This window comes from Podarcis raffonei, chromosome 9 (assembly GCF_027172205.1).
Source record: "Podarcis raffonei isolate rPodRaf1 chromosome 9, rPodRaf1.pri, whole genome shotgun sequence".
In the NCBI taxonomy this organism is placed as follows: Eukaryota; Metazoa; Chordata; class Lepidosauria; order Squamata; family Lacertidae; genus Podarcis; species Podarcis raffonei.
Window position 1 is genome coordinate 67,547,602 of NC_070610.1, and position 27,033 is coordinate 67,574,634.

At 45.8% G+C, this 27,033-nt stretch overlaps 1 protein-coding gene across 18 annotated transcripts in view; it reads left to right on the top strand.

Moving 5' to 3' along the window:
• SEC31A (SEC31 homolog A, COPII coat complex component) overlaps nt 1–27,033 on the top strand; it is a 58,922-nt gene that overhangs the window by 14,582 nt on the left and 17,307 nt on the right. For 4 of the 18 annotated variants that reach the window (XM_053404231.1, XM_053404230.1, XM_053404233.1 and 1 more), the window contains 20 exons: nt 545–743; nt 852–947; nt 1,705–1,845; nt 3,126–3,268; nt 4,320–4,419; nt 4,638–4,799; nt 5,294–5,446; nt 6,811–7,044; nt 7,724–7,798; nt 8,337–8,387; nt 10,688–10,765; nt 12,726–12,792; nt 12,930–13,108; nt 18,087–18,213; nt 18,837–18,982; nt 19,163–19,336; nt 21,155–21,331; nt 23,630–23,722; nt 24,395–24,521; nt 26,318–26,671. In XM_053404231.1, the coding sequence (XP_053260206.1) occupies nt 545–743; nt 852–947; nt 1,705–1,845; nt 3,126–3,268; nt 4,320–4,419; nt 4,638–4,799; nt 5,294–5,446; nt 6,811–7,044; nt 7,724–7,798; nt 8,337–8,387; nt 10,688–10,765; nt 12,726–12,792; nt 12,930–13,108; nt 18,087–18,213; nt 18,837–18,982; nt 19,163–19,336; nt 21,155–21,331; nt 23,630–23,722; nt 24,395–24,521; nt 26,318–26,671 (2,876 nt within the window). The remainder of the gene's footprint in view (nt 1–544; nt 744–851; nt 948–1,704; nt 1,846–3,125; nt 3,269–4,319; nt 4,420–4,637; nt 4,800–5,293; nt 5,447–6,810; nt 7,045–7,723; nt 7,799–8,336; nt 8,388–10,687; nt 10,766–12,725; nt 12,793–12,929; nt 13,109–18,086; nt 18,214–18,836; nt 18,983–19,162; nt 19,337–21,154; nt 21,332–23,629; nt 23,723–24,394; nt 24,522–26,317; nt 26,672–27,033) is intronic. The other 14 variants (XM_053404234.1, XM_053404237.1, XM_053404242.1 and 11 more) reach the window with 9 other exon arrangements.

Below are 27,033 nucleotides of genomic sequence, written 5' to 3' on the forward strand. Positions count from 1 at the left end.
CTTCAAGACCTGGAGGGCAAATTTCCTTATGCCTGGGCTGTAGATCCTATGTTCCTATGATGTGCCAAGGCTCCTGGCCCTGCAGAAAAGCCCTGAATGGTGGTCTTTATTTGTAAAGGTGGCCCTGTATCCCTTCCTTGCTGCTATTGCATTTCCTTCTCCTAGAACTACAATTGTCCTGAGTGTACATTCAGCTAATGGAAATAATTCTACCTGTTTACTGCTTGAGCAGCACTTGTGCCGAGCTAATAATGGCTGCTTCTCAGGACAAAGTGGCTTGGGTGGTGTCCATAGATGCAAAAGGCTATGCTCTTCCTCATGTAGATTTTGAACAGACTCCATGAATCTTTCATGGCCGATTTAATGACAGACAGCAAAAACACTGTGCTTCTCTCGGCTGCTTGCATTGTCATTGGAGGTGTCTGGCTTGGTTACTTAAGACCGTTGTATTGAATTACTTTGCACTGAATACAAAGTCCTGGGCTATAGGGGTCTTTGCCCTGATCCAGCAGACCTCATCTCACGTTCTTACATCGTTTTGCAGGTATCACAAACTGATATGGGGTCCTCACAGAATGGCATCTGATGGGGATCTTTCGGGGGTACTCATTGCCGGCGGCGAAAACGGAAACATCATTTTGTATGACCCAGCTAAAATATTGGCAGGTGAAGAGGAAGTTGTGATTGCGCAGAAAGACAAGCACACGGGGCCTGTTAGAGCTCTGGATGTCAACCTCTTCCAGGTTAGATCTTTCTTTCTGCACGTTAATCATGGTGCCTAATATAGCAGCACTTGAGATGATATTCAGTCCTTATTGCATGGACCTGATTGTGTGTTCTCCGTTTTATAGACAAACCTAGTTGCTTCTGGTGCAAATGAGTCTGAGATCTACATATGGGACTTGAACAATTTTGCAACGCCTATGACTCCAGGAGCCAAGACTCAGGTACAAGACACATATTTTGCCAGGTCTTAAAACCATTTGATTGGTTGGTGAGAGAATGAGCCGATTGTCATCTTACAGTCTGTTTATGGTTGGGGATGGGGAGCCTGTGGTCCCCCAGGCACCCTCAAACTCAAACTTCCATCAGCCCCTGCTAGTGGGGCCAGTGGTCAAGTGATGGAGGTTGGATGTCCAGTTACATTTGGAGATTTACAGGTTCTCCTCCCCTACTTAAGACACTTTTGGTTGAAGGGAACATCTTAGAATCCTGTACTGTAAAGCTTTTTGAGAAACCTGTAATTGCGTGATGATACATCCTTCTGAAAAGTGCTTGGACATTGTAGAGATGAACAGAATAACCATGGAACTTAGGGTAGCTGGCTGCTTTATTGAGTAAATGATAGGCTAAAATTATTATTGATTGATGTGTGTGTAAACGTGAATTGAGCCTCAGGTACAACTCATTTAAAGTGAGAACTAAGGATAATAGGTTAAACTAGTGTTTCCCAGCCTTGGGTCTCTAACTGTTTTCGGACTACAACTACCATCATCCCTGACCACTGGTCTTGCTAGCTAGGGATGATGGGAGTTGTCGTCCCAAAACAGCTGGAGACCCAAGGTTGGGAAACAGATTTTGTTGTCATTTTCAGTGGAGGTCTGCCAAGTTTTTGAAGAGCTTAATAATAAGAAAGGTCTGCCAGACATTGCATATTTTAGTGACGTAGAATGAGAAACTGATGATGGGTTCTGTTTCCAACAGCCTCCTGAAGACATAAGCTGCATTGCTTGGAACAGGCAAGTCCAGCATATCTTGGCTTCTGCATGCCCTAGTGGCCGTGCTACAGTGTGGGATCTCAGGAAGAATGAACCTATCATCAAAGTCAGCGACCACAGTAACCGGGTAACTATTCAGCCAGTTTGTTGTAGGCACTCACGCCAGTTGAGTATTTGTTAAGGCTGGTTGAAAATTTCCTTCTGAGGTGTGGGCATCTGCCTTCCTTCCCCATGTTCGTAGAGGAAGTGTAGGGAGCCTTGGGCCCAGAGGCTACATGTGGCCCCCAAGCCTCTCTACCTGGCCCTTGGGGGTTTCTCCAGGCCACAGCTGCTGCCCCACCCCAGGCTCTGCTTCTTGTGAGTGTTTCTGCCTTGATTGAATTTGTCCTGGAGCTCCTACAGTGCCTCTTGCACCGGTTCTCAACCTGTGGGTCCCCAGATGATGTTGGACTACAATTCCCATCATTCCTGAGCTCGCCTTGCTAGCTAGGGGTGATGGGAGTTGTAGTCCAACAACATCTGGGGACCCACAGGTTGAGAACCGCTGGAATGGAGGATAGAGTGTATCAAAACTAGCTTAGTGCCCTGTTAAATTTCATATTCCTTGCCCACACCCACTTCTGCCTCTGGAACCTCCCACCACTGGCATGTCTTTCCCCCTTCCCCCTTCCCAGGTTGCTCAGAAAATAATGAGCTGCAAAAAAGAGTCCTCTCACCTGATGTAGAGTAACAACATGAAAATGGTTTTATCGCTGTATGTTCCCCTTGGGAGGAGTAACCCTGAAGGTCAACCCAAAAAGATTGAAAATGTTAAAAGTTAATGAAGCGCTCTACTTGTTGTGAGCATTGCACAATCTTTCTGCTCCCCCACCTTTCGTACAGGGAAAAATCCTGTAAATTGGGCCTATTCACATGTGGCAGGAGGGGGTATGAATTTTCTGTGTTTTGTTACATGCATGGAGAGGGGGTATGCATGCCTGTTCTCTCCATCTTTGGCCTGTTCAGGTTGTGAGCTGGCCCATTCATAAATACAGTATGGATGAGTCGCAGGCCCTGCTTGCAGGTCAGGGATCTGCTTGGCCCCAGTCCAGGATGCTGGACTAGATGGGCCATTGGCTGTACTTGCAAAATTAGGGTAAAGGGAAGTAGGACCCACTGCAAAATGTTGCAATGCATCCTGTGCTAATACAGGGACATGAGCGTGCTTGTATGGTATATCTGCATCTGTTTTGGGAGCGACCAACCACATGGGCAAAAGCTTTTACATGTGCCCAGCCCAGCGCAGAGGCAGAGGTAGCAGCACTGGCAGAGGGCTGTGCAAAGCAAGTCTTGGATAGAAGGCAGCGGTCTGGTTTCTTCTAAGCCTGCTTGATGTTGCTACTGAGAGCACTGCTTGTACAATTTCAGATGCACTGCTCAGGGCTGGCCTGGCATCCTGATGTCGCTACACAAATGGTTCTGGCTTCGGAAGACGACAGGCTGCCTGTAATCCAGATGTGGGATCTCCGATTTGCATCTTCTCCGCTTCGTGTTCTAGAAAGCCATGCAAGGTATTTTGGTCTCTCGCAGATCTGACTGGCTGCGTGGTTGACAGACGTTGAAAATGCTAATGACATCCTCCTTCACTGCTAGCAGCAGTTTGCTATGTGGATTTTGCTATGTCCCCACAAAAACAGACTGCTTAGCAAAAACGATTGAATACTTACACATTGCTAAATCAACACGGAGAGTAAGAGGAAACACCTTACAAAAAGTTAATAAGGAATGGACTATCTTTAAAGAATATCTTAAAAACTATGTGGAGAAGGTAGATCTCCTGACAGACAGTGAATAAATCTAGAAATAAAGAGAATATAATGAACTTAGCTTGGAAAATATTTGGAAGAATCGAACATCCAAAATGAAATGTGTGCAGATTAAATAAATGTAAACTAGCTCAATGAGAATGGTTGGAAGTCAATTCATGGTGGGTGTGTTCATGCTGGGTACGTATATAGGTAATGTATGTTTTGTAGATATGTACGTTTTGTATTGTTTGATATATGTTGTGATGGGATGATGAGCTGCTTGTGCATAAAGTCCTAGTCCCTCAGAGTTTGGCTAAGTCCACAAACCTCTGTCTGTGACGGAGCTCCTTAAGCATGGCTCCGTCAGTCGCTTGTAGAATCAGACAGTGGGCGTTTACGGAACTTCTTCCAGCATAAAAGTTCCTTAACGGAAACGCGTCTTCTGGACTCTCGGTGTGACAGTTTCCGGCGAGGAGTGGGTGTCCCTATGGGAGGTCCTGAAACCTCCCCACTATTTTCGCTGGAAGTGTCTCTGAGCCCTCCCTCCGACTCACTTTCCCTTGGAGCTCCTCCTCTCCCCCTGCTGGTTCCCTCCTCAGCTGATAAGTCTCTCTCAGCCTCTGTGAGCCCTTTCACCTCCTGCTTCTCGGATGGCAGTTCCCTGACATATGTATTGTATTATGTTTGTAGATTCCGATGTACAATAAACCGTATTTAAATATTTTCTAAAAGACAAACAAAAAAATACTGCAGGTATTTCAGAGTTTGTTTTCAACTTTTACAAAGGCTTGATTGGTTGCATCTTTTTCCACAGAGGCATTTTGACAATAGCTTGGAGTATGGCGGATCCCGAACTGTTGCTGAGCTGTGGAAAGGATGCTAAAATTCTTTGCTCCAATCCAAACACGGGAGAGGTACTGATTGAACACTTGCTTGCAAGCTTTTGAAATGGAGAGACATTTCTTGTTTGGGTATTGCAAAAAGAGTGCGCAGACTTTGCGCTCGGAGCAGCAGAAAGAGGCAGGATTAGCTTTTGTCTCCAAACTAGCTTTCTGGATGTGGCTGGGTGGTCCTTCTTAAGCCGTTTAGGTCTCCGCCATTGTTATTGTAATATGTTTGGTTTTGGATACAGGTGTTGTATGAGCTTCCGACCAGCACCCAGTGGTGCTTTGACGTCCAGTGGTGTCCCAGGAACCCTGCTCTTCTCTCTGCTGCTTCTTTTGATGGGAGGATCAGCGTTTACTCCATCATGGGGGGAAGCACTGACAGCCTGCGACAGAAGCAAGCAGACAAGGTATTTAAAACAAAACACTGCGTATCAAATTGACGGAAGACAGATGTTTGCAATGCATGATGAAATACTTTTTAAAAATTGCTTTGACTGTCAAAAGTTACCGTTGTGTACACAGGCAGTGACTGTTATCCTGAGAGGAGTCCTATTTGTAGGGTTAAAGATAGAGAGAGAAAATCATTTGGTGGCACCTTGGAGCTAACTTTTTAGAAGGTTTTTATTATAAAATGGTGGTGTGGTTTGCTATGAAGCTGTGCATCCTGCTTGCCAAACAGAACAATCATGTTCTTTTTTGTATGGACAGTTGAGATATTGACAGGAACCGTTGACTCTGCAGCTCAGATGGGCTTCTAATCCACCCCTTGAATATATAAACAAATTAAACTCCAAAAAGCAAACCCAAGAAATGATAACTGGTTGGATAAACAAGAGTGGTGATAATGCACATGAGTTTTAGACCCATCTGTCTTTCTCTTTCTCTCTCTCCTTTTCAAAAGCTCTCGTCCTCCTTTGGTAATCTCGATCCATTTGGAACAGGGCAGCCACTTCCTCCATTGCAGCTCCCACAGCAGACCACTCCACAGAGCAGAATCCTGCCCTTGAAGAAGCCACCCAAGTGGATTCGCCGACCTGTCGGTGCATCTTTTTCAGTAAGTGGAATCCTAATTGCACTCTAATGGGGTGGGCTGTTTAACTCTTCTGCTGAGTTGTCTGTTCTATGAATGTGTTGTTCTGCTCCTTTGTGAAGTTTAAAATCGAGGATATGCGGTATATCACATTCCCCTTGTGATGAAGTAATCACACAACCGGCACTCGGTATAATGTGTCTGTGGTGTTAAGCCCTGTTCAAAATACTGCCGTGAAATTAGATCTTCAGCTGACAGAGTGTGATGGACTTGCTAGGGACAAACAATTATAGATAGAGCATCTGCTTTCATCTGTCTCTTGGTTCAGAAAAAGGTCACACCTTCTATAACTGGTGAGGTGTTGTTACTTCTTTTATTATTAGTTCTACATCTGTTAAGAGAATGGGGTAAATATATCGATTAACTAAGCCCCAAAATATGTCACTTAACATGTGACATGGCTCCAATGGACAGTCCTCTGCTTTCCCTCCCCTAGTTAAGAGACCCGGAGCCCTTTATAGGTGTGTGCACTTTTTCCCATGCAAACTCTGCTCATTTCAGCAATAAATAAGGAGTGGGGAACCTCAGGTCCAGGGCCCAAATGTGACCCTCCAGGCTTCTCCGCCTGCTCCTCCAAATTCTTCCCAGGACACACCTTTCACCAATCCTGCTTTCCATCCTCCTTGAGTGTTTTTGCCTAGCTAGAATGTGTCCTTGAATTTTGGTCATGCTTCTTGTCTGGATTGAGGACAAGGAGAGGAGAGATACATGTAGAAACCAGGTAAAACTTGTACCTGTTGCTCTGCCTACGAAGGCCTTCTGGCGGTTCCCTCACTGCAAGAAGCCAAGTTACAGGGAACCAGGCAGAGGACCTTCTCGGTAGTGGCGCCCTCCCACCAGATGTCAAAGAGAACAACAACTGCCAAACTTTTAGAAGATATCTGAAGGCAGTCCTGTTTAGGGAAGCTTTTAATGTTTGATGTATTACGGTATTTTAATATTTTTGGAAGCCACCCAGAGTGGCTGGGGAAGACAAGCCAGATGGGCGGGGTATAAATATTAATATTATTATTATTATTATTATTATTATTATTATTATTATTATTATTACCTTTGGCTCAGTCTACCACAGGGCATGTGGCCCCTGGATTCTTTCCCTTGAGCCAAAAGTGGCTCTCCGTCCCTGGCACAGCATCTTCACAAATCTACACTGCAACGCTAGTTTGCAATTCACCCACCCCTCTCAAACGTCTGCTTTAAAGCAAACCTCAGATCTTCAGAACGTTCTTTTCTTTTGAGCGTGCATATTAAAACGGAAGCATGGATCTTGATGGTAATGGATTTGAAATTCTTCCCTAAACTGTATCTGCGCTGCCCTTGAATTCCAGTTTGGCGGAAAGCTAGTTACCTTTGAGAACAGCAAGCCCCAGCAGCAAGGAGCAGAGCATCCTCAGCATCACTACCACGTCTACGTCAGCCAAGTTGTCACCGAGAAGGAATTCCTGAGCCGCTCCGATCAGCTGCAGGAGGCTGTGCAGGCAGAAGCATTTGTCAACTATTGCCAGAAGAAAATCGATGCTGCCAAGAATGACTTTGAGAGGAACGTGTGGTCTTTCTTAAAGGTAATGATAGATTTTTTGGACGGCGCATTAGCTCCCTGTCACCTTAAAAACCCAGTGCTTTGTTAGTAATGACCACAAACTTAGATGCCTTTAAAAGAGGACTAGACAAATTTGTGCACGATAAGGCTATCAGTGGCTACAAGCCAAAATCGCCATGTTCCACCTACTGTCACAGGCACTATGCCTCTGAAGACCAGCTGCTGGGGATCTCAAGTACAGTAGAGTGCACTCAGGTCCTACTTCTGGGCTTTTGGTTGGCCACTGTGAGAACAGGATGCTAGACCAGATGCTGGCCTTTGGCCTGATCTGGCAGGGCTGTTCTTCTGCCATGTTCTTGCTTGACAACATCGTCAATGGTGAGAGATGATGGGAGTTGTAGTCCACCCACATCTGGAAGGCACAACTTTGGCTCTCCCTGCTTTTAAGCATGGACTGCCCTTAAAACACGCAATTCTTTGTACCGCTCTGCTTAATGTTCCATTGCAGTCCTTCCTCCTTGCAGAGATACAAGGGGCATCAGGGTTTTGTTAGCATCTTGCTGCAAATTCACAGGTTTGCTTTGCAACTGTTAATTGTACAGAATGGGAGGTGCAGGATGGTAGACATTGTGGGAAAGGGAATAAAAACCAACCTCTGTTTTCTACAACACTTCCTTTTTCCTAACATTTTTTTTTTAAAGGTGCATTTCGAAGAGGATTCACGTGGCAAATGCTTGGAACTCCTGGGCTTCAGGAAAGATGACCTACGGAAAAAGGTAAATGCTAATGCTACTAAATAATAATATTTGTACACCACCCCAGGCACAATGTTTTTTTAATGAAGCTGTTGGCATGGTCACTCATCAACAATTCTGTGTATAGAACTGAATGGCTGGCACCTCATTGGCTTTTAATGGAATTCGTTTATTGTGTTGATATTTATGTGTTGTAAACAGCCTTGGGGTTTTTAATGTAGGGTATTGTTTTTTAAAAATTAAATAGAAATGAACTAAAAGGTTTTCATTATACAGAGGTGGTTGTCTCGAATGTACCTTAATACCCTGCTCATTCTTATCATTTGCTTTCTCTTGACAAGTAAAGGCCAGATTAACACACTAAATAGAAATAGCCTTTAAAAATATGTGTGCCAATCTTCGAAACAGCTTTTTAAAATACCAGATTGACATGTGATAGAATAGGTCCTTCAATAAGCAGAGGAAAGTGTTGCAGAAAAAAAGAGTTGTCAGTTGGGAGCGTTGAGGTTTTCAAGGGTTCCCCCCAAGATAATCCACAATTCTTTTCTCTTCCCTTCAGATTTCTTTAGCTCTCCATAAAGAGAGTCTTCATGGTAGAGAACCAGATGAGGTAAGGAAACAAATGCAAGGGTTTTATTATGCAAATGGGATGGAGTTTGGAACTTAGCTCACTTTTCCTGCAACCTCATTTCTTTGGCAACCTAGTATTTGCTCAAAGAGGCATGAATAAGCCAAGCTTGCCGTCATGTTAACCTGCATTTTACAAGTTGCACTTTGGGCAGTAAAGGTTCATATTAATCGCAGAATAAAACTTCAGCCTTTTTTAAAAAGACTGTGCAGGAGTTATTTGCTTTTTTCATTACTCCAATTAACCCAGTTCACAGGAGATAAATCCACCTTGACCCAAGTCTTTATGGTTTGCCTCCCTTCCTCCTTCTCCCCATTAATGTTCTTTACAATTCTGATGTGGCCTCTGCGGCAGCATTTTATGTTGTTGGGCGTCTTGACAGTGTAATAATACATCTCGCTAACCTTCCCCACTTTCTCTGGAAAGAGTTATTGCACATTGTCTCCACAGAGCCAGTGCTTTTTTCCCTGAGTTCTGAATCTATAATGTTTAAAAGGTTGCTGGAAACCTTTGAAAAATGAAGGCCATAGATCTCTCCGAAATCCTGGCTTGAGAGGAACAGGAACTGCAGTACTGCTGCAGTTTTGTGCTACTGAGGAAAGGCAGGGGGAATAGCGAAGCTTTGTAAATTCAAGAACTACTTTCTCCAGCAGGGTTAGAAGCAGACAGTGGATCAGAGTAAGGAAATCACTTTAGACTTGGGCAAGCCAAGGGTCTATACATAGTGCCTAATATAACCAGCTTTCCCAGCATTTATAACAGCCTCAAACCCTTGAAAATCTTTCTCTAAATGTTTCGTTGCTGCAGCACCTCCACATGACCCAAACATAGGCTCAATAGGGAGCTGTGTGTTCTTTCGCTAAGAGCTTTGCTTACTAATTACTTCCTGGTGTTTCTTTTCCTTATCCTTTGAGTCCATTTGCTCCTCAATCTTAATCCCAGTCCTCTGTTTTCCTGCATCGCTTTCCTCCTTCTCTCTTTCCCCTCTCTAGTCCACTCTCCCCTTCCAGTTCAGTGTTCTAATTTGCCTCCCTTTTAAAGCATCTGCAGCACCTCATTTCTGCAGCTGTACGTTATTTATTCATCTCTCTGTCTCTCTCTTGTGCCTAAAGGCACCTGGGGCAGCTCATTAGAAAGTTATTTTGAAAACTAAATGTAGCTAAAACACCGCAAGATAAATAAGGGAAAGTGAGCAATAAAGGCTTGTAAAACCTTAATAGGAGGAAGCACTCACAAACCAATACAGGCGAAGAAAATCAGTTGCAAAAAGCCCATGGAAATGAGATGGTCTTTACAAGCCATCAACACCAAGAGGGAGGAGCAGGGAAGTTTTGGACCTGCCAAGGGGCCACCACTGAGAAGGCCCTGCATTGCGTACACACCCACCGAACTTCAGACAGTAAGGGATGTGGAGCAGGGCCTCTGCTGACGATCTTAACAGTCAGGTGGAATAATGTTGGGTTAAGGAAACACAATTCCAGCCTGTCTCAAGAACTAAGAGTCAGCGTCTAGGATCTTAGGCAGACCCACATAGTTTTGTTCTGATCACAGTTTTCATGACATTGACACTTTCGACATTGAGGGAAAGTGTCAGCACAGTTGATGTTTCTCAAGCAAACATCCTCAAGCAAGCCTGCAAATTATTTCTCTCTCCAGATAACAAGGGATAGTATCTTACTAATGGTCATGCAGTTTCTGCTGAACTTTCTGGTTCATAGTGCAGGGTTTCCCGTAAGGAAATAACATGCATTCTGCCACTAAGCTACCCTCCTTATCTTGAGTATTTTTTTTATCCCTGACTGTCGCTTCTGTGAGTTTGCCTTCCACCCATTCCTTTGTCTGTGTGTGGGTTGAAAATACCCTCCTATCTGAAAGTCAGTGTGGTCTAGTGGTTAGAGTGCTGCAACAGGAGACCAGGATTCAGCCACAAAACTCACCTTGGGACAGTCACTACTTGCAGCCCAGCTTACCACGCAGGGCTGTTGTGAAAATAAAATGGAGAAGGGAGAACCTTTCCCCCTGCTTTAGAGGTCCTTGGAGAAAAGATGGGGTATAAATGCAGAAATAAATACAATATAGTGGTATGTTTTGACACACGTTTCTTCACAGGGTGTGAGATGATTTGGAAAGGAAAGCCGAGAAAGAAGTCGCCTTTTTGTCTTTAATTGGGTGCATAGGTTTATACTAACAATGGGAACTGTTTGGTGCTGGCTCTAACTGCTTTGGTGTCTTTCTCTCTGCCTAAAACCTTTGAAAACATCCTTTCCTCTTCTGTGGGAAAGAATGTAGAGGAATCTGACCAGCCAGTGCAGAGTGATGGCGAAGAAGGTGTGGCTGCTCAGGATCAGCTCTTGGGAGAGGTATTCATTCTCTTCTGTACTAAACATTGGGTGCTTGGTCACTGACTCCCAACTATTCTGTTTGCTCTGAAATATTCATATCCCGTACACTCATAGACAGGAGACTGAGTGGGGCAGGGATGGGGAGTCTCAGGCCCCATAGGGCTGAATGTGACCCTCTAGACCTTGTTGGAACTCCCTCTAAACTATGCCCCTTACCCAGTCATACCCTCCTTGAGTGTTTTTCCCATACTGGAATTTGTCCCTGAACTCGGATAACACCTCTTGCTTCCATTAGAGTGGAGGATAGAAGTGGACAAGAGATGTCTCTGGGTAGAAACCAGTATACATGTCTAAAACTTACATTAATTTTGCCTCTGGTCGTGCCCAGCATTTGCTGTGCACACTCTTGCCTCTGCCCCCCAGAAAGAGGTTGGTACCATAGGCTGAAAAAGGTCCACCATCCCTGTAGAACAGCCTTTCTCAACCTGTGGGTCCCCAAATGTTGTTGAACTACAACTCCCATCACCCCTAGCTAGCAAGGCCAGAGCTCAGGAATGATGGGAGTTGTAGTCCAACAACATCCGGGGACCCACAGGTTGAGAACCACTGCTGTAGAAGGATGTGAGTGCAAGGCTGTGCATTTTCTGCACTAAAAATTACCCAGAGTCTCTTGCACAAAGGGGGGAAAGAAAGAGTCAAAATTTGCAGCTTGAGTAAATGCAACCATTAACCCAGGTTGTGTTTTTTCTGTGAATGCTAGGCACTTGTTCTTCCCCCTGTTGCACAGTGCAGTGGTACCTTGGGTTACATACGCTTCAGGTTACATACACTTCAGGTTACAGACTCCGCTAACCCAGAAATAGTACCTCGGGTTAAGAACATTGCTTCAGGATGAGAACAGAAATCGTGCTCTGGCGGTGCGGCGGCAGCAGGAGGCCCCATTAGCTAAAGTGGTGCTTCAGGTTAAGAACAGTTTCAGGTTAAGAACGGACCTCCGGAACGAATTAAGTACTTAACCCGAGGTACCACTGTGCAGCTTCTTAACTTTCTTTTGATGGGCATTGAGAAGTGACATGCGTCAGGGGGCAGTAATGCCTGGAAACCTTTTTTTAGGACACCCACTTCTTAACTCCCCATTGCTTGTGGGGAGGATGGAGGTGCCTGGGGAAGAAGCATAAATTTCCAAAGCTGTTGAGTCTTGGGAAGGCGGCCAGTGGCTTTGGATATACAAGCCCCATGCATATTACATGGGCTTTCCCTGCTAATGGTGAACAGAGTAGAGGAGCAATAGGTTTGGGTTTCACTTCGTCTGCCATTAGCATAACCAGGAATGCATAGGCTACATTAAATACGCTGAAAGATTTTACTCAGATTAGCATCATCCTCTCTACAAGGATGCTACCCACCCCCACAAAACAAATGCAGACTTCCTTTCCATTTTGGCCTCTGGGCTTTGGAGTGTTCTGATGCACATTATAAAGCTGGAATATACAAATTGTATTACTCAGTTGTACATGCTGTGCTTTAAGAGGCCTCCCTTTCGAAGTCACCGGGCATTTTGCCAATTGCATTAGAAATGGACAGCTCAATAGCTCTCTCAACCACAGTGGTTTGTTATTTGGGCATTTCATCTGAATGACGTAGCACCCAATCCTGTGCCTATTGACTTGAAAGTAAAACCCATTGAGTTCAGAAGGTGCATAGGATTGCAGTCCTAAATACGCACAGTTTTGTCACCAGGCTGGGATTCTCCCCGCTCCCCATCAGGTTGCGGCAGGATAAAAGAAATTTTGTTGACACAACACTTTGTGATATATGTGCAGCCATAATAATGCTCTTCTTTAATACCACAAGTTAGCAGCCTTTCAGGAAAATTACGGTATGAAAGCATATCAGTATATCTTGTTTTCTCAGGTATGGATTAATGTAAATACATTATCAAATCCACTCTAACATCACATTCGTTTCTGCCTATTAGAGTAGAAAAGATGAGACTGCCAACCCTCCGTCTGCAGATGAAACATTCAACATTTCCGTCACTGGAGGTAAGGGAAAAATGCCCACATTTTGTACAGAAGATCCAGGTTTTTTTAAACTTGGCTAAACATGAACCTTCCTCAGTTCATTGTTAGGCCGCTGTGATGATGATGATAAGTGAGTTTCTTTGTTTTCCTTGTTGCAGATATAGACGGCTTGATCACTCAGGCTTTGCTGACGGGGAACTTTGAAAGCGCTGTTGACCTCTGCCTCCACGACAATCGCATGGCTGATGCCATTATACTAGCTATAGCCGGTGGCCAGGAACTGCTGTCCAGAACCCAGGAGAAGTACTTTGCAAAGACACGAGGCAAAATTACCAAGGTACGCAGGCTTTTAAGTTGGAAACGTGGGTAAATTATGGGCTCACAACCTCATCCTTTATTCAGAAGACCAGGCAGGCTTCTGGAAGGATCAGATAATCCATGCATCAAGTAAACAGTTATAATAGATGCATAGTAACGTGAGAGCAATTTGTGGGGAAGAATCAGTAGTGAATATGAAGCTGTTGCTTATATAACAAGGCTGATTGCAAGTGGACTGTTGGGCGGCAGATCCCCTCCGTGGCCATTCCCCTTAAACACAATTAATATTGATTTCAGTATAACCTTTAATTGTAATTAAGTCAGGAGACAAGGGGCTCATGGTAGGGAGGAGGCATAAAATCCTTCCTCTTGCTTCCAGTTTCTTTAACAATGGTTGATGGATCAGCCTTGCATGGGTACCAGCCCAATATTAGATAATGGAGCTTCTACGTCATAAATGAAAATCCTCAGATACCGCTAACATATAGAATTGCCTGATTCTATCTAGAGCTGCAGCATTTAATTGATTGCATTAATCAACGGCAAAACTTCTGATAGTCCTTTAAGAAGTGTCCTTGATTAAGCAGGCAGCAGTTCTTTAAAAAGCCAAAGAAGAACAAGGGCTTATACAAACGGCAAATGATGCAAGAGACATTTCTTGCACACCTGTTTTGTGGCAGTCATCATAGTACATCATCTACAAACAAAGTGTGCGTCTCGTTTCTGAAGTCCGGCTTAGATTTCATGCAATTGACTAAGAAGCGTATGATTAATCAGGCTGAAGTCCTGGTTCTGTCATGACATTTTTCTTGCATTCTCTTATATTGAGCTAGAACAGGATAAGAATAAATTTTATTGATTTGAATTGCTGGATGAAAAAGAGAACACCGCCCCTCCTTTTCTTCCAAGGTGGTGTTACTCCTTGGTAAGCCACTCTCAACCAACAACCTCCCTCCCATCTCCTGCCTGCCCCTTAGATTTGACTGTTGTGATGCTTTTCCCTTGGTTCCAAGGAATGTTCAGCCTCAACTTTGGCAGTTTTTGTGTTTCTATATGCCATCTGTTTTGCATTTTGTGAGAACAATTTTTCTCTCTTGCTTTGATCCCCGGTGTCCTCCTTCAGTTTTCTGGCCATCAGCCAGAGCAGAGGTATCTGGGGATTTGTGTTCATATGTTCACGGGTTACTTTCCTGAGTTTAGCAGGAGTTGTTCTTTTCTAATGGCCCGATTTCTGCCATAGGCCTCTGCTGGTTTGTACTTGACATTCTCCGTTGCCAGCAGAGCTCATTCCCTTCTTCGCCTCGTCCTTCCTTTTCCTTGAGGCTGTCAGGCAACTGGAGCAGCAAATGAGGCAGGGCCTTAAAAAGCAATGGAAAACATTCCATTTAGTTTTCCTACATCTTCTGTGATGAAAAGGCTGTATAAGCACTTAACACTTGACTTGTGGCACCCTTGCTGATAAGATTGACTGCTGCTGGGTTAAAGTATTCTGCGAACATTAGTGACCAGCAAGCTAATGGTGCAGTCAGCCAAGAAAATCGCCTGGTGCACACAGAAAGATGATTTCAGACTTTTCCATGTTGGCCCGATTCTTGCTGTAAAGGTAAAGGGACCCCTGACCATTAAGTCCAGTCGCGGACGACTCTGGGGTTGCAGCGCTCATCTCACTTTACTGACCGAGGGAGCCGGCGTTTGTCCGCAGACAGTTTTTCTGGGTCATGTGGCCAGCATGACTAAGCCGCTTCTGGTGAAACCACAGCAGCGCACGGAAATGCCGTTTACCTTCCCGCTGGAGCGGTACTTATTTATCTACTTGCACTTTGTGCTTTCGAACTTCTAGGTTGGCAGGAGCTGGGACCGAGCAACGGGAGCTCACCCCATCGCGGGGATTCGAACTGCCGACCTTCTGATCGGCAAGTCCTAGGCTCTGTGGTTTAACTCACAGCACCACCCGCACCCCATTCTCGCTGTACTTTTTATTAAAACAGAGATAAAACTGCCCATGCTGATTTTCTGGCAAGAATGTGGGGGGGGGTGTGTGCTCACACTTCTGTTGTTTGTCCTATGCTGTGGACATTTTTGAGAGGGCAACAGCAGTAGCTAAGAGCTCTTGGCAGAAACTGTTTTGCTCTGTTTTTAGTGGCCCAGGGCTTAAATCTCCATCCAGTAGCAGAGGCTTGTGGATCTGCCAGACCCAGAGGTGGGCTGTGCGTTTTAGAAATAGCCCTTGGGGTCAGTCTATCTTGCAGCTGTGCAAAGTGAGATTTCCCCAAACACCTGCTTTTGTTTTTTTCCGATGGAGCCAAGCTCCCCTCCTAAACCAGCTTCTTTTTTCAATCGCCTTGTTTACTTTCTCAAGTGTCCTATCAATCTGTCCCACTTGACAGCTGTTCACGCCTCCTCATGATTGAAGTCTCCCTTGTTTGTCCCCACAAACAAGGGAGTTACAGCCAGGTTTCTTTGGCTGTAACTCAAAAATAAATCAGACTTCCGGGAGACGATGATAAGCAATTTAGGCACAGCTTTAGGCAATCAAGTTCCTGAATTAGATTACCAAGATCCTGAAACTTCCAGTGATAAGACAAATGGTGCAGGTAATTGTGGCAGTCTTTGTACACCCCTTTGTTTCTGGAACCAGATAGGTTGATGAATAAAACATTCGATGGTGCCGACTAGGCAGAGATTAACAGGTGCAAAGTTACCTATAAGCCACAAAGGTATACTGCACTTCTGGTATTCTCCCTTATTCTCCCTACCTCTTCTCATACTCTTGTTATTTCATAGATCTAGTTCTCCTCTCGGCTATACCCCCACTCCAATGTTAGATGTGCCATCTTCCAACCTGTCAAATGCCTCTGTTGTTGGGGTCTTGTTTAGGGTTTGTCCAGGGGTCAGCAAACTTTTTCAGCAGGGGGCCGGGCCACTGTCCCTCAGACCTTGTGGGGGGCCGGACTATATTTGGGGGGGAATCCCCCCCATGACTCTCCCCTCCCTTCTGCACAGCACCAGACGAGCCCCAGTGGCTGCTTACCTGTGCCTTGCGAGTGGCAGGGGCTGGTGGCAACAGCGGAGGAGGGATGATGAGCGGTGCGATAGGGCTGGCTCCGGAGAGGGGCTGCTTAAAATGGCGTTCAGCCAACTGCGGCTCAACAAAGCCCAGCCCCTTTTCTCCTCTAGGCAGGGCGGGGAGAAGCCAGGAGGAGGGAGGGAGGAGGTGCTGCCATGGTGTGTGTTTGGGGTGGGTGGGGGGAAATGGCGCAGCCTGAACGATCAGAATCTCCATGCGGCCATTCCCGAACCTTCTGCGGGCCAGATCAAGAAGGCAATTGGGCCAGATCCAGCCCCTGGGCCTTAGTTTGCTGACCCATGGTCTGTGCTATAAAATCCTGGGGGCTTAAATGTTTGTGGATGCAATGAAGCAACACAGGAGGAGGTAGTGCAGTGCACAAGGACCAATGTCCTGCGCTCATTGCACCTTCACCGTGTCCGAAGCTGCTGGGAGCAGAAGGAAGCGAGGATGTAGCAAGGGAGAAGCGCTGTAGGGAGATTAAGATCCGTGAAATGCAGGCAGGAAATGGGGGAGTGGTACCTTGGGTTACATACGCTTCAGGTTACAAACTCCGCTAACCAAGAAATAGTTCTTCAGGTTAAGAACTTTGCTTCAGGATGAGAACAGAAATCGTGTTCCTGCGGCACGGCGGCAGCAGGAGGCCCCATTAGCTAAAGTGGTGCTTCAGGTTAAGAACAGTTTCAGGTTAAGAACAGACCTCCGGAACGAATTAAGTACTTAACCCGAGGTATCACTGTGTATTTATTTCTCTAGCGCTGGATGCAGTGTTACAAACTGAGACAGGAAAGCTAGGAGCTGAATGGCACCTTAAACCTTGGTTATGGGCACAACAGCAGAATGTCTAAGCACGCTTTTTTAACAGCAAGAATATAAAGCTGAAAATGAATGAACTTCAGCTAAAATCTTACATTCATTTTTCGCATGGTTTAGTCCTCACCTGAAGACTGCAAAAAAGAGCAAAGCCATTCTTCCCCTGCACTCACCGCTAATATTTTTCAGAGGGTCTCTTCTCCAGTATTCAGAGAGTAGCTGGAAGTGGGGAGGCAGAAAAAGGTCCTCCTTTCCTTCCACTCTGCAGTTTTAATCTGAAATCTTTGGCGCAGTACTGTACCCAGAGCTCAGAAACTGCTCAAGCTAATGAGCAAAACGCTTCCTTGTCGCAAAACGCACCTAGAAAAATGGGAGTTTCGAATGCGGGTTAGATGTGATTATCAGGCAGAGGGTTGTAGATGAGTCATCTGACTAGTCTATGACTTCCCTTACCTGATAATCTATTTTTCTGTGTGGAAGAAACATTCAGTCAAGCAAGCCTCCACCTGCATTCTGTGGTTGTACGTTCCAGGTTTCTCATCCATCGTTTGTGAGAACTAGGCCTTCAAAATGTTGTAGATTAAGAAGTGGTTAGGGAGGATGTAGTTATTGGGTAGGGTGGAATTTGGAGTGCATGATCTTACACCCCAAGTTGGGATAATTACATTTTAATGTTCCTATATGTGAATCAAAACAAACAGTTCCCTGTAGGCAGGGAGAAACTAGCACAACTGAAGTGGCTGGACTAAGACTTTTCTCCCTTATGTGCTAGTTTTCTACTTGCAAGGCTTTTTTAAAAATAGGAGAGACATTCCAAAAATGTGATTCCCACCCCCGCAACCTGCAGTATGAAGTAATATTTTCTATTTTACCACCACATCCTGCTGCATGTGTAGATTAGGCAACTACAGATTTCGCTTGTACAAAACCATGACACAGGATTACTGTAGCGTAGTAGTAACCAGTGAACAGTGTGGATGTCTTTCGATCCTGTTTTTAAAGCAAGCTTTTGCAGAACCGCTATACTCTGTTGGCTAGGATGCTCAATCGATAAATGCACAGCATTAGAACAGGGCAGTCATAATACACTTATTTGTTCTCTGCCTTTTCTTCTCAGCTCATCACTGCAGTTGTGACCAAGAACTGGAAGGAGATTGTCCAGTCTTGCGACCTGCAAAACTGGAGGGAAGCTTTAGCTGCCGTGTTGACTTACGCAAGGCCAGATGAATTTGCTGCTCTCTGTGGTGAGGAAACTAGACACAGACGAAGGTGTTGGGTTACTCTTTAATTAAAATGCAACGTATCTTTTTTATAGCTTGCATTTTCTGTGTGGAAATAAAATATGAACACATCTCATTTAGTAAGCAATTAAGCAGATTATTATTATTATTTAAAGCATTTTTACCTTACCTTTCATCTGAAAAAGGTTTCCATAGCGGCTCCTAAAATATCAATGAAAAGACTGATCCAACTTGCAGTCTTACATTCTTAAAAGGCAGAGCACAAAAGGAAAAAGGGATTTGGAAGGATGAGGCAGGGAAGCGAACTCGAGCACTAATTCTTACAGACAAAGTTCTTGTAACCACCAGCTGGAATGGATCAAGTGACAGCATGGCTTTAGTAGCCTCCATTTCCTGGTTCTTATAATCATAGGTTTTTCATGATGTTTAGAATGGGCAGCTGAGATTAGCACTAACCATAACTTTGCCAAATTTGAATGTCGTAGCCAATGCTGGCTAGAGATAACCAGCAAATGGAAAAGGGAACACTTGAGCCCTTGGTACACTTGAACACTTGGTACATTTTTAACAGTGCAGGTTTTAATTGCATGGATTCAAATATGCACTCTTTTCCTTCTAATTCCTAGATTTGTTGGGCTCTAGGCTTGAAAGCGAAGGTGACAGCCATCTGCAGACTCAGGCTTGCCTATGTTACATTTGTGCTGGAAATGTAGAAAAGCTGGTTGCCTGCTGGACTAAAGCTCAAGATGGAAGCACCCCGCTTTCCCTTCAGGTAGCTCTTCATTAACTAGTTCCCTTTTGGGTCTGGTCCCCTGTGAGATAACACAACACCTTTAAACTTTATATGAAATTCTACTGGTAAAAAAAAAGGGACCCACATGCAGATAGAAACTCTTCAATCCAAACTGGCCTGCTTCCCGCTTAACTATTTCCTTTTTCTTTCTCCCCATAGGACCTCATTGAGAAAGTGGTTATCCTGCGCAAGGCTGTGCAGCAGACGCAAGTGGCCGACGCCAGCACAGTCGGGGCTCTCTTGGCCGACAAGATGAGCCAGTATGCCAACCTCCTGGCTTCGCAGGGCAGCACCGCTGCAGCTTTAGCTTTCCTTCCCGAGAACACCAACCAGGTAAACGGGCTCGGCTTTTGTTTCCCTCCCTTGCCTTAACGCTAGATTGGCCTTTGCTAACCTAGTGCCCTCCAGATATTGTGGAGCGCAGCAACGCATCAGCGCCAGACCTTGAAGGCAACTGAGGAACTTCAGCTGGTCCAAAATGCAGCTGGGCTTACCATCTAGGTAACCCTGTTTTTAAACAGCTGTGTTGATTTCCAGTTCGTTTCCAGGTCTGATTCAAGATGCTCACATTAGGCTAAAGCCCTAAACTGCTTGCACCCCAAATATCTGAAAGTCTACTTTCTGGAGGGGGGGGGAGATTCTTGGTAGTTCCACTGTCCTCAGAAGTTTGAGGGTCTTCTGGGAGAAGGTGCTCTCTGTGGCAGCCCCCAAGCTGTGGAATTCCCTCCTCGCAGAGGATCATATGGCACCTTCATTATGTAATAATAATAATAATAATAATAATAATAATGATGATGATAACTTTTATATATACCCCGCCCTCCCCGGCCAGAGCCAGGCTCAGGGCGGCTAACACCAGTAAAATTACAATAAAAACATAATGGGGGGAAAAACCCAATTTAAAATACAGGGTAAAATGCATCCTCATTTTAAAAGTAGCCCATGGATCAAAACCGTAAGGGGAGGGAAAACATAAGGGGCAGACTGAGTCCTAACCAAAGGCCAGGCGGAACAGCTCTCTCTTGCAGGCCCTGCGGAAAGATGTCAAGTCCCGCAGGGCCCTAGTCTCTTGTGACAGAGCGTTCCACCAAGTCGGGGCCAGTACTGAAAAGGCCCTGGCCCTAGTTGAGACCAGTCTAACCACCTTGCGACGTGCGACCTCCAAAGTGTTGTAGGTTCCATCTGCTTCTTAATTTTTTTCATCTATATCCCACCTTTCCTCCAATGAGCTTAAGGAGGCATACATGGTTCGCCTTCCTGTTTTACCTACACAACAACCCTGCCAGGTGGGTCAGTGCGCGTCTGGCCTGAGGTCACCCAGGGAGTGTCATGGCCGAGGGGATTGGAACCCTGGTCCCGTAGGTCCCAGTCCAACACTCTAACCCAGGCATCCCCAAACTCAGCCCTCCAGATGTTTTGGGACTACAACTCCCATCATCCCTAGCTAACAGGACTAGTGGTCAGGGATGATGGGAATTGTAGTCCCAAAACATCTGGAGGGCCGAGTTCAGGGATGCTTGCTCTAACCGTTACACCACACACTGATTCTGAAGACGCACCTCTTTACCCTGGCATTTGATGCCCAAGAGAGATTTGTATATACATTGGGATCTGCCCTATTCTCTTGATTGCCATCTGTTTTCAATCTTGTATTTTTAAATAGTTGTAACCCACCCTGGGGCCACATGGTGAAGAAGGGTGCGTAAGAAATATAATGATGGTGATGGAGAATGGATAAATGAGTAGTTGAACATTGTAGGGCCCAGTTAGGCCAGTAGGGCCCAGTTAGGCCAGGAGAGGAATGACTGAGTGGAAACTCCTTGTTGGTTCAGTTCTTCCGGCTTTGGAGCAGGAGCTATGAAGAAGAGCTGTGTTGAAGCTCCCAAACATCTCCTGCCTACCTGCAAGATGCGGAACACCCCTCATCTTGCAAAGATTAGATACATTTGTGTGTTTCCTTGGGTCCCTGCTTCAGCATAGGTGAAAAATTATTCCGCTGCTGCAGTAACTCGAGTCCTCGTGCTTTCTCACGACTCTATTCTCCTGCCACCTTCTGTGTCAAATAACGAATGCGCCAGTTCTCTTGATTGGATCACGCTTGCTTGTGGGGTGTATGTGTGCAATTCCTTGTGTTTTCTTTCCTCTTTGCAGCCAAACATCATCTTGTTGCGGGAAAGGATTTGTAGAGCTCAAGGAGAGCTTTCCCGGGCCCCGGAAGCACCAAAGGTACCTTACGAAAGACAGCCTGCAGCACCCAGGGGGAGAATTGGACCTGCGGCTGGCCAGGCACAGATGCCACAAGTCCCAGCCCAGCAATACTATCACCAGGTAACAGACACCTTCATCAGCAGCCACACTTCAGCTTCTGTGGACACCCAGCTTTGCTGCAGCATTGTTCTGCCTAATGTTCTGAGCATTCAGCACCTGCAGTGTCTGTATGAAGTGCCTCTTGCAAGTCTTTCCAGCAGCAGCTTCTGTGTGTGCTTTTTGCAGTTTGTACACGTGCTTTTCTGAAAAGCGATCATGGAAATCTTGCAAGCCAGCCTGCCTGAGTGTTCGTTTTGATGCCACGCAAGCTTTTGCTGATGTGAAATGCTCTTTTAAATGCCGAGTGTTGTAGCCTTAAATCCTGCTTGGGATATTTTCTCCTGCTTTCTTTTCTCCCTGCCCTCCACCACCCTTTGTGTTGCTTTAATTCCCTGTGCAGATAATGAATTTGGGACGTGTTTTGCCACTACCCTTTCAGCTTGAAATAAGCTGGATGGTTTGCTCCAAGGCTTATGGCTCCTCAGCCTTCCGATATATTTGCCAGACAGCTATGATAGCAGACTTAAAACACAGTTAGGGCAGGCTTGTAAATACAATATTGTCTGGGTGGACTGTAGTGAGCAAGCATCTTCTCCAGGTGACCAAGCCTAGAAGTGTTTATAAGCTAAAAGAAAAGAAAATGTTTTATTTGATGCAACAAATGACAAGTATAAATGTTTGTGGAGAGGTGGCTCCTGAACGATTTTATAGCTTAGAAGCAGCCTATTTGCAAGGCTGTTCTTATGGATAGAGAGCGTGAAACTTGCACCTCATTGTTCTGTTGTCTGTAACACACCGGGAGAAACCAGCACCAGAGGCTGTGTCCCCCCTGCAAGTTGTTTTTGGGATGTGCACATTCTTCTCTTCTTTAAGCACAAAAGTTATTGGCACACATCTGTCTCGAGAGAGAATGGAGTGTGCCCCCGGGGGTGAAGTTGGAACCACTGTACTAGCAGCAACAGAGTGACTTCCCCGGACACACTGCCTGGCCAGTGGGTAAGGAGGTCCTGGGCTGCCCAGACGACAAGACCCTCCTCTCAGCCTCGCTGATGTGGTCCAAACGAAAGCGGAATGGTATATTGTAAATGGGAATGGCTCACTTTGTCTGTGAAGACATGTGCTGGGCAGGCTTAAGAGTTAAGTGTTGATTTCACCCTGTTTCTGCTGTGAAAGGCAAAGCACAAATCAATCTCTGTATGTGGCTGAGTCTTAAAAGCAGGCAGAAGCTGCCATCCTCTTTGGGTCTTGCTCCTTTCCTTTCAGTATCTTAATTACATAATACCATGTATTGATTTTGCAAAGAACATAATGTGTCTTACTCCCGTCTTGATGTTGTACAGTGGTACTTCGGGTTACATACGCTTCAGGTTACAGACGCTTCAGGTTACAGACTCCACTAACCCAGAAATATTACCTGGGGTTAAGAACTTTGCTTCAGGATGAGAATATAAATCTCGCAGCGGCAGCAGCAGGAGGCCCCATTAGCTAAAGTGGTTCTTCAGGCTAAGAACAGTTTCAGCTTAAGAACGGACCTCCGGAACAAATTAAGTTCTTAACCCGAGGTACCACTGTAATATCATCAGGCCTTTTGTTTGTGCGACAGCACTCATTGGCACAGAGTTCCAGCACCTCTTTTTTGCTGCCCATAGCAGCCATTTTGTGCTGGCACCCATGGCACTCATCAATATAAGCACGGGCACCTCGTGTTGTTGTTTTTTAACAAGGACATAAAAGCGCTGCATGGCATTATCCCAACCCAGCAGCTGCAATAGTCACAGAGCAGTCTGGTGCCCACGCTGAGTTTTGTATGGCCAGGTGTGCTGTGTATGTTTGTGTCTCCCCCACCCTCAGCCCACGTTCTCCACTTGTATGCTCTGGGAGTTCATATCTTCCGCAGGGCTCTCTGTCGGTTCCTGCGTTTTAAAACAATCCAGTCGAGTATTAGACAAGCAGCACTTGGCACCGAGACTGCAGCTTGTTAGGGATGCAAAACATGACAAAATAAAAGCATCCTAGTCCATCCAACAGCACTAACCAGGTGAAATCTAAATCACCGCTGAGCATTCACTGCCTTCTTCCCCTGAGCTTCTTCTCTTTCCCCTTGCTGTCTTGTCTTGGCTGCTTGGCTCCTAAGAATACAGTGATCGAGGTCTTAAACAATCATAACTATTAAGCAGCATGGCAAATAGGGGGTTGGCATTGTTTGGTGTGGGCATTTTTTGAGCATTCTGGCTGTTTTGACACCCTTTCGGATTTTTTCTTCTTCTTTTTTCATTTCGTTTTATTTTTCCATGATTGGTATCTCTCTGTTCAATTCAGGTTAGAGTTGCCCCTACTGTCACTACCTGGAGTAACAAAAACCCCACTGCCCTTCCCAGCCATCCTCCTGCAGCCTCTCCCTCTGAGACACAGGTATAACATCAATTATTCCTCTTTGAGCAGGATCTGCTCTCCTTGTTATTATTATTTTTTAAATAAAAACTGGACACTTGCACACATAATCCCTTTCTATGCCATTCCTATGCTCCCTCCCTGCTCCCATCACCTTTTTTATACACACTTCGCAATTCTCAGCGCATTCCTGGCCATCTGGGAAGTAGGCACAGGTTTCAGATCAATCAGATTTCCCAGCCGGCCTTGCTGTATTTCAAGATGTCTTCTGGCCTGTGAATCAGATTTTGAGTTCAATCAACGAGGCCCCCGTAGTTTCCACTGGGGGAACAGGTGGGCTTAATTCCTCCCCGCTGCCACATTTCTCCCTCCCTAACAAATTGAATAAATGATTTAGCCCTTAAAAGCACCTTGAGTTGACCGTCCCATTCCCCATAATGAATTCAGCGCACGTTAGGTTTTCTCCATTTTTCGGCATTGCAGGTGGATATTGCCAGTTTCTTGGGCACCCTGTTGCATGTTCTGTCTTTACATTCAAAGTAAGGTGGGAAGTGGAAAAGAATTGTATGTGAGCTAAAGAGTGCTTTGAGAGCAGGACTTTTAACTTTGCAAACTGTCATTCTGGGCCAAGCCTTCGCTTCTTATGCACCTAACCAAACCTAACCTTTCTTCTCTTCCCAATTTGTTCCCCAGGGGGAAAACCCTCCTCCTCCAGGGTTTATGCCAGGGACTGTTAATCCCAGTGCACCACCACATCAGCCGGCGCCTCCTGCTTACAATATGTACTCTCAGATCGCAGCACAACAAGCGTATCCACAACGTAAGTACCGCAATCTTCCTAGTATCCCCCCCTTTATTCTTATTACATTGAGCTTGGTGTGCTATAAACCTAGGTTTGTTGTTGTGGCAACCTTTGAGATCTTCCCCTGGTGCCCACAAAGCCTTTGAACCACCCCCTCCCCATCACCGCTGCCATGGTCACAAGGGGGTAAAAGTGGTCACATCTTTCTCCCTTGAAAAGTACATAGAGCTGAAGGAGGAAGTTGTGAGAATATGCTCATTCCGTCAGCACCCTGGTATCTCCAGATGAAGGGTGGTATACTACTACTAGTAATAGTAATAGTAATAGTAGTATCATACACACACCCTGGCAAGGCAGATTGGATGGTAAGGGACCTGTTGTGGTACTTGCACTGGCTTCTGCTAGAGCATCCGGTTAGCTGAATCCGGACCAATGTTGTGAATAACATGGCAACTTGGATTATTTTCCCCATTGTATCCGAAGAGCCCGGAATGGCTTGTATCTTTCATGACTGTGAAGGAACTTAAACCTGCTCTTTCTTTCATTCTTTCTTTCCTTCTCTCCCTCCCTCCCCCTCTCCCTGTAACTCAGTTCTCAGCCCACCATGCTGCTCAGGTTCCCTTTGGGATTGACAAATTTCTCTTCAGGCATCATACAGGCATTAAATAAATGAGCTATGGATTTTGCAGTGAAATAGCTGCAACCTTGTGATATTCATTTGATTTCTTCCCTCCCCATCGCCCCTTAATAACTCATCTGGTAACAGCACTTAACATCCAAGCAATTTCTGCCAGGCAGCATGGTGGGGAGCAGGGAGAGCTTTTGAACAGACGAGTCAAAGAATTGTTGAACATTAAGGGTTGCGATTTCTAAGGAAGAAATGGCACTTGGCAGAACAATGTGTCTTCTAAATTATTCAGGGCGAGCTGCATACATGTCGTTGGTCTCCCCCTACCGCCACCCTTGTCTCTTTCTAGCCCCCTAGAGCAGGGAAGGGGAGATCCTGTGGCCCTCTGGGTCACATTCGGCAACATCATCTCACAGGCAATAGATTGCAACCAATGTGCCCCTTTGGGTTCAGATAGTACATGGGTAGACTAGTCTAAAAAATCTGGGATACAAATGTTCCTGGCCCTCTAGTGCAGGCATAGGCAAACTCGGCCCCCTAGATGTTTGGGACTACAACTCCCATCATCCCTAGCTAACAGGACCAGTGGTCAGGGATTATGGGAACTGTAGTCTCAAAACATCTGGAGGGCTGAGTTTGCCTAGGCCTGCTCTAATGGCTATGGAGGCTCATTTGCCTTATTTACCCATGTCTAGGAGGCTTAGTTTGGTCAAACAAGGTATGCACTTCCAGAGCAAACGCTAAATACATTACTTCTGGTAAATGTGCCACTGTAGCAACTAGATGACTGTGAAAATTTGTGTCCTGGGCTCCTCTACTCATGTACTACCTGAGACCAAAGGTGTGCATAGGTTGCCAGATGTGACCCCCCCCAGCTCTCCTACCCCACGATTCTAAATGTGTCTGGGGGGGGGGTTATGGCGTTGCTTTCGTTCTCGTTTATTATGCATTCTGTGTTCTCGTTTTGTATTTTTATGTAGTGCACCGCCCCGTGATCTTCGGGTGTTGTATGCAAATTTAATTAATAATAATTTTCCGTTTTTATCTTCCGTATTAAAGCAGGAACCTTTATCTGGAATGCTTAACCTGCAGCCCCTCTTAGGAGGGCTGTGTTTTCTCCCTTTTCAGCTGGGCCTCACTTTACTAACATAACCTTCTCCTTTCCCCCCACGCCTCTCCGATGTAGCTTGCCAGCCAGCGCAGCAGTATTCTTTCGGAACGGGGGGACCGTCGCTCTATCAGCCCCACCAGCAACAACCTCCTCCGCCCCCTACCTCAGCCTCTTACGCTAACCCCAACCCTCCTTACATGCCCTCTAACCCTCCCACCTCCATGCCCTCCCCGCTGTACCCAGCCCAGCCCCAGCCCTCCCCGACCAGCTTGAACCCCAGCTCTTCTCTTCCTCCTCCCCCTCCTTCTGGTGCCTCCTTCCAGCATGGCCGGCCGGGAGCCCCAGCATCTTCTCTGCCGTATGCGCTGCCTCCTGGACCCTCAGGTACAGAGCCGGCAACCAGTGAGCTCGCTGCATCCCAAAGAACAGGTCTGCGCTTGCAAAGGGGCCTTTGTTATGCATTTTGGGGGCGGGCTGGGATGGGGTGCACGTTTCATTTATCCTTGTCGTTTTGCATGTGTACGCTGACATGGTTTTGCGCAAAACTGGTGACTTGCGCAAAACTCTGGTTGTGTGCTTCTGAAAAGCATCGCCATCTTTTGCCTTGCTTATAGGACCAGCAGCTTGCTCTGTCCAGAGCAGCGTGAGTGGCCAAACGCCCCTGCCGTGAGTCAAAATAGCGTCCAGAGATAGTCCCAGGAGTCATTTGCTGCATGTTGTTCTTGTTCAGTCGTGTCCCACTCTTCATGACCCCGTGGACCAGAGCACGCCAGGCACTCCTGTCTTCCACA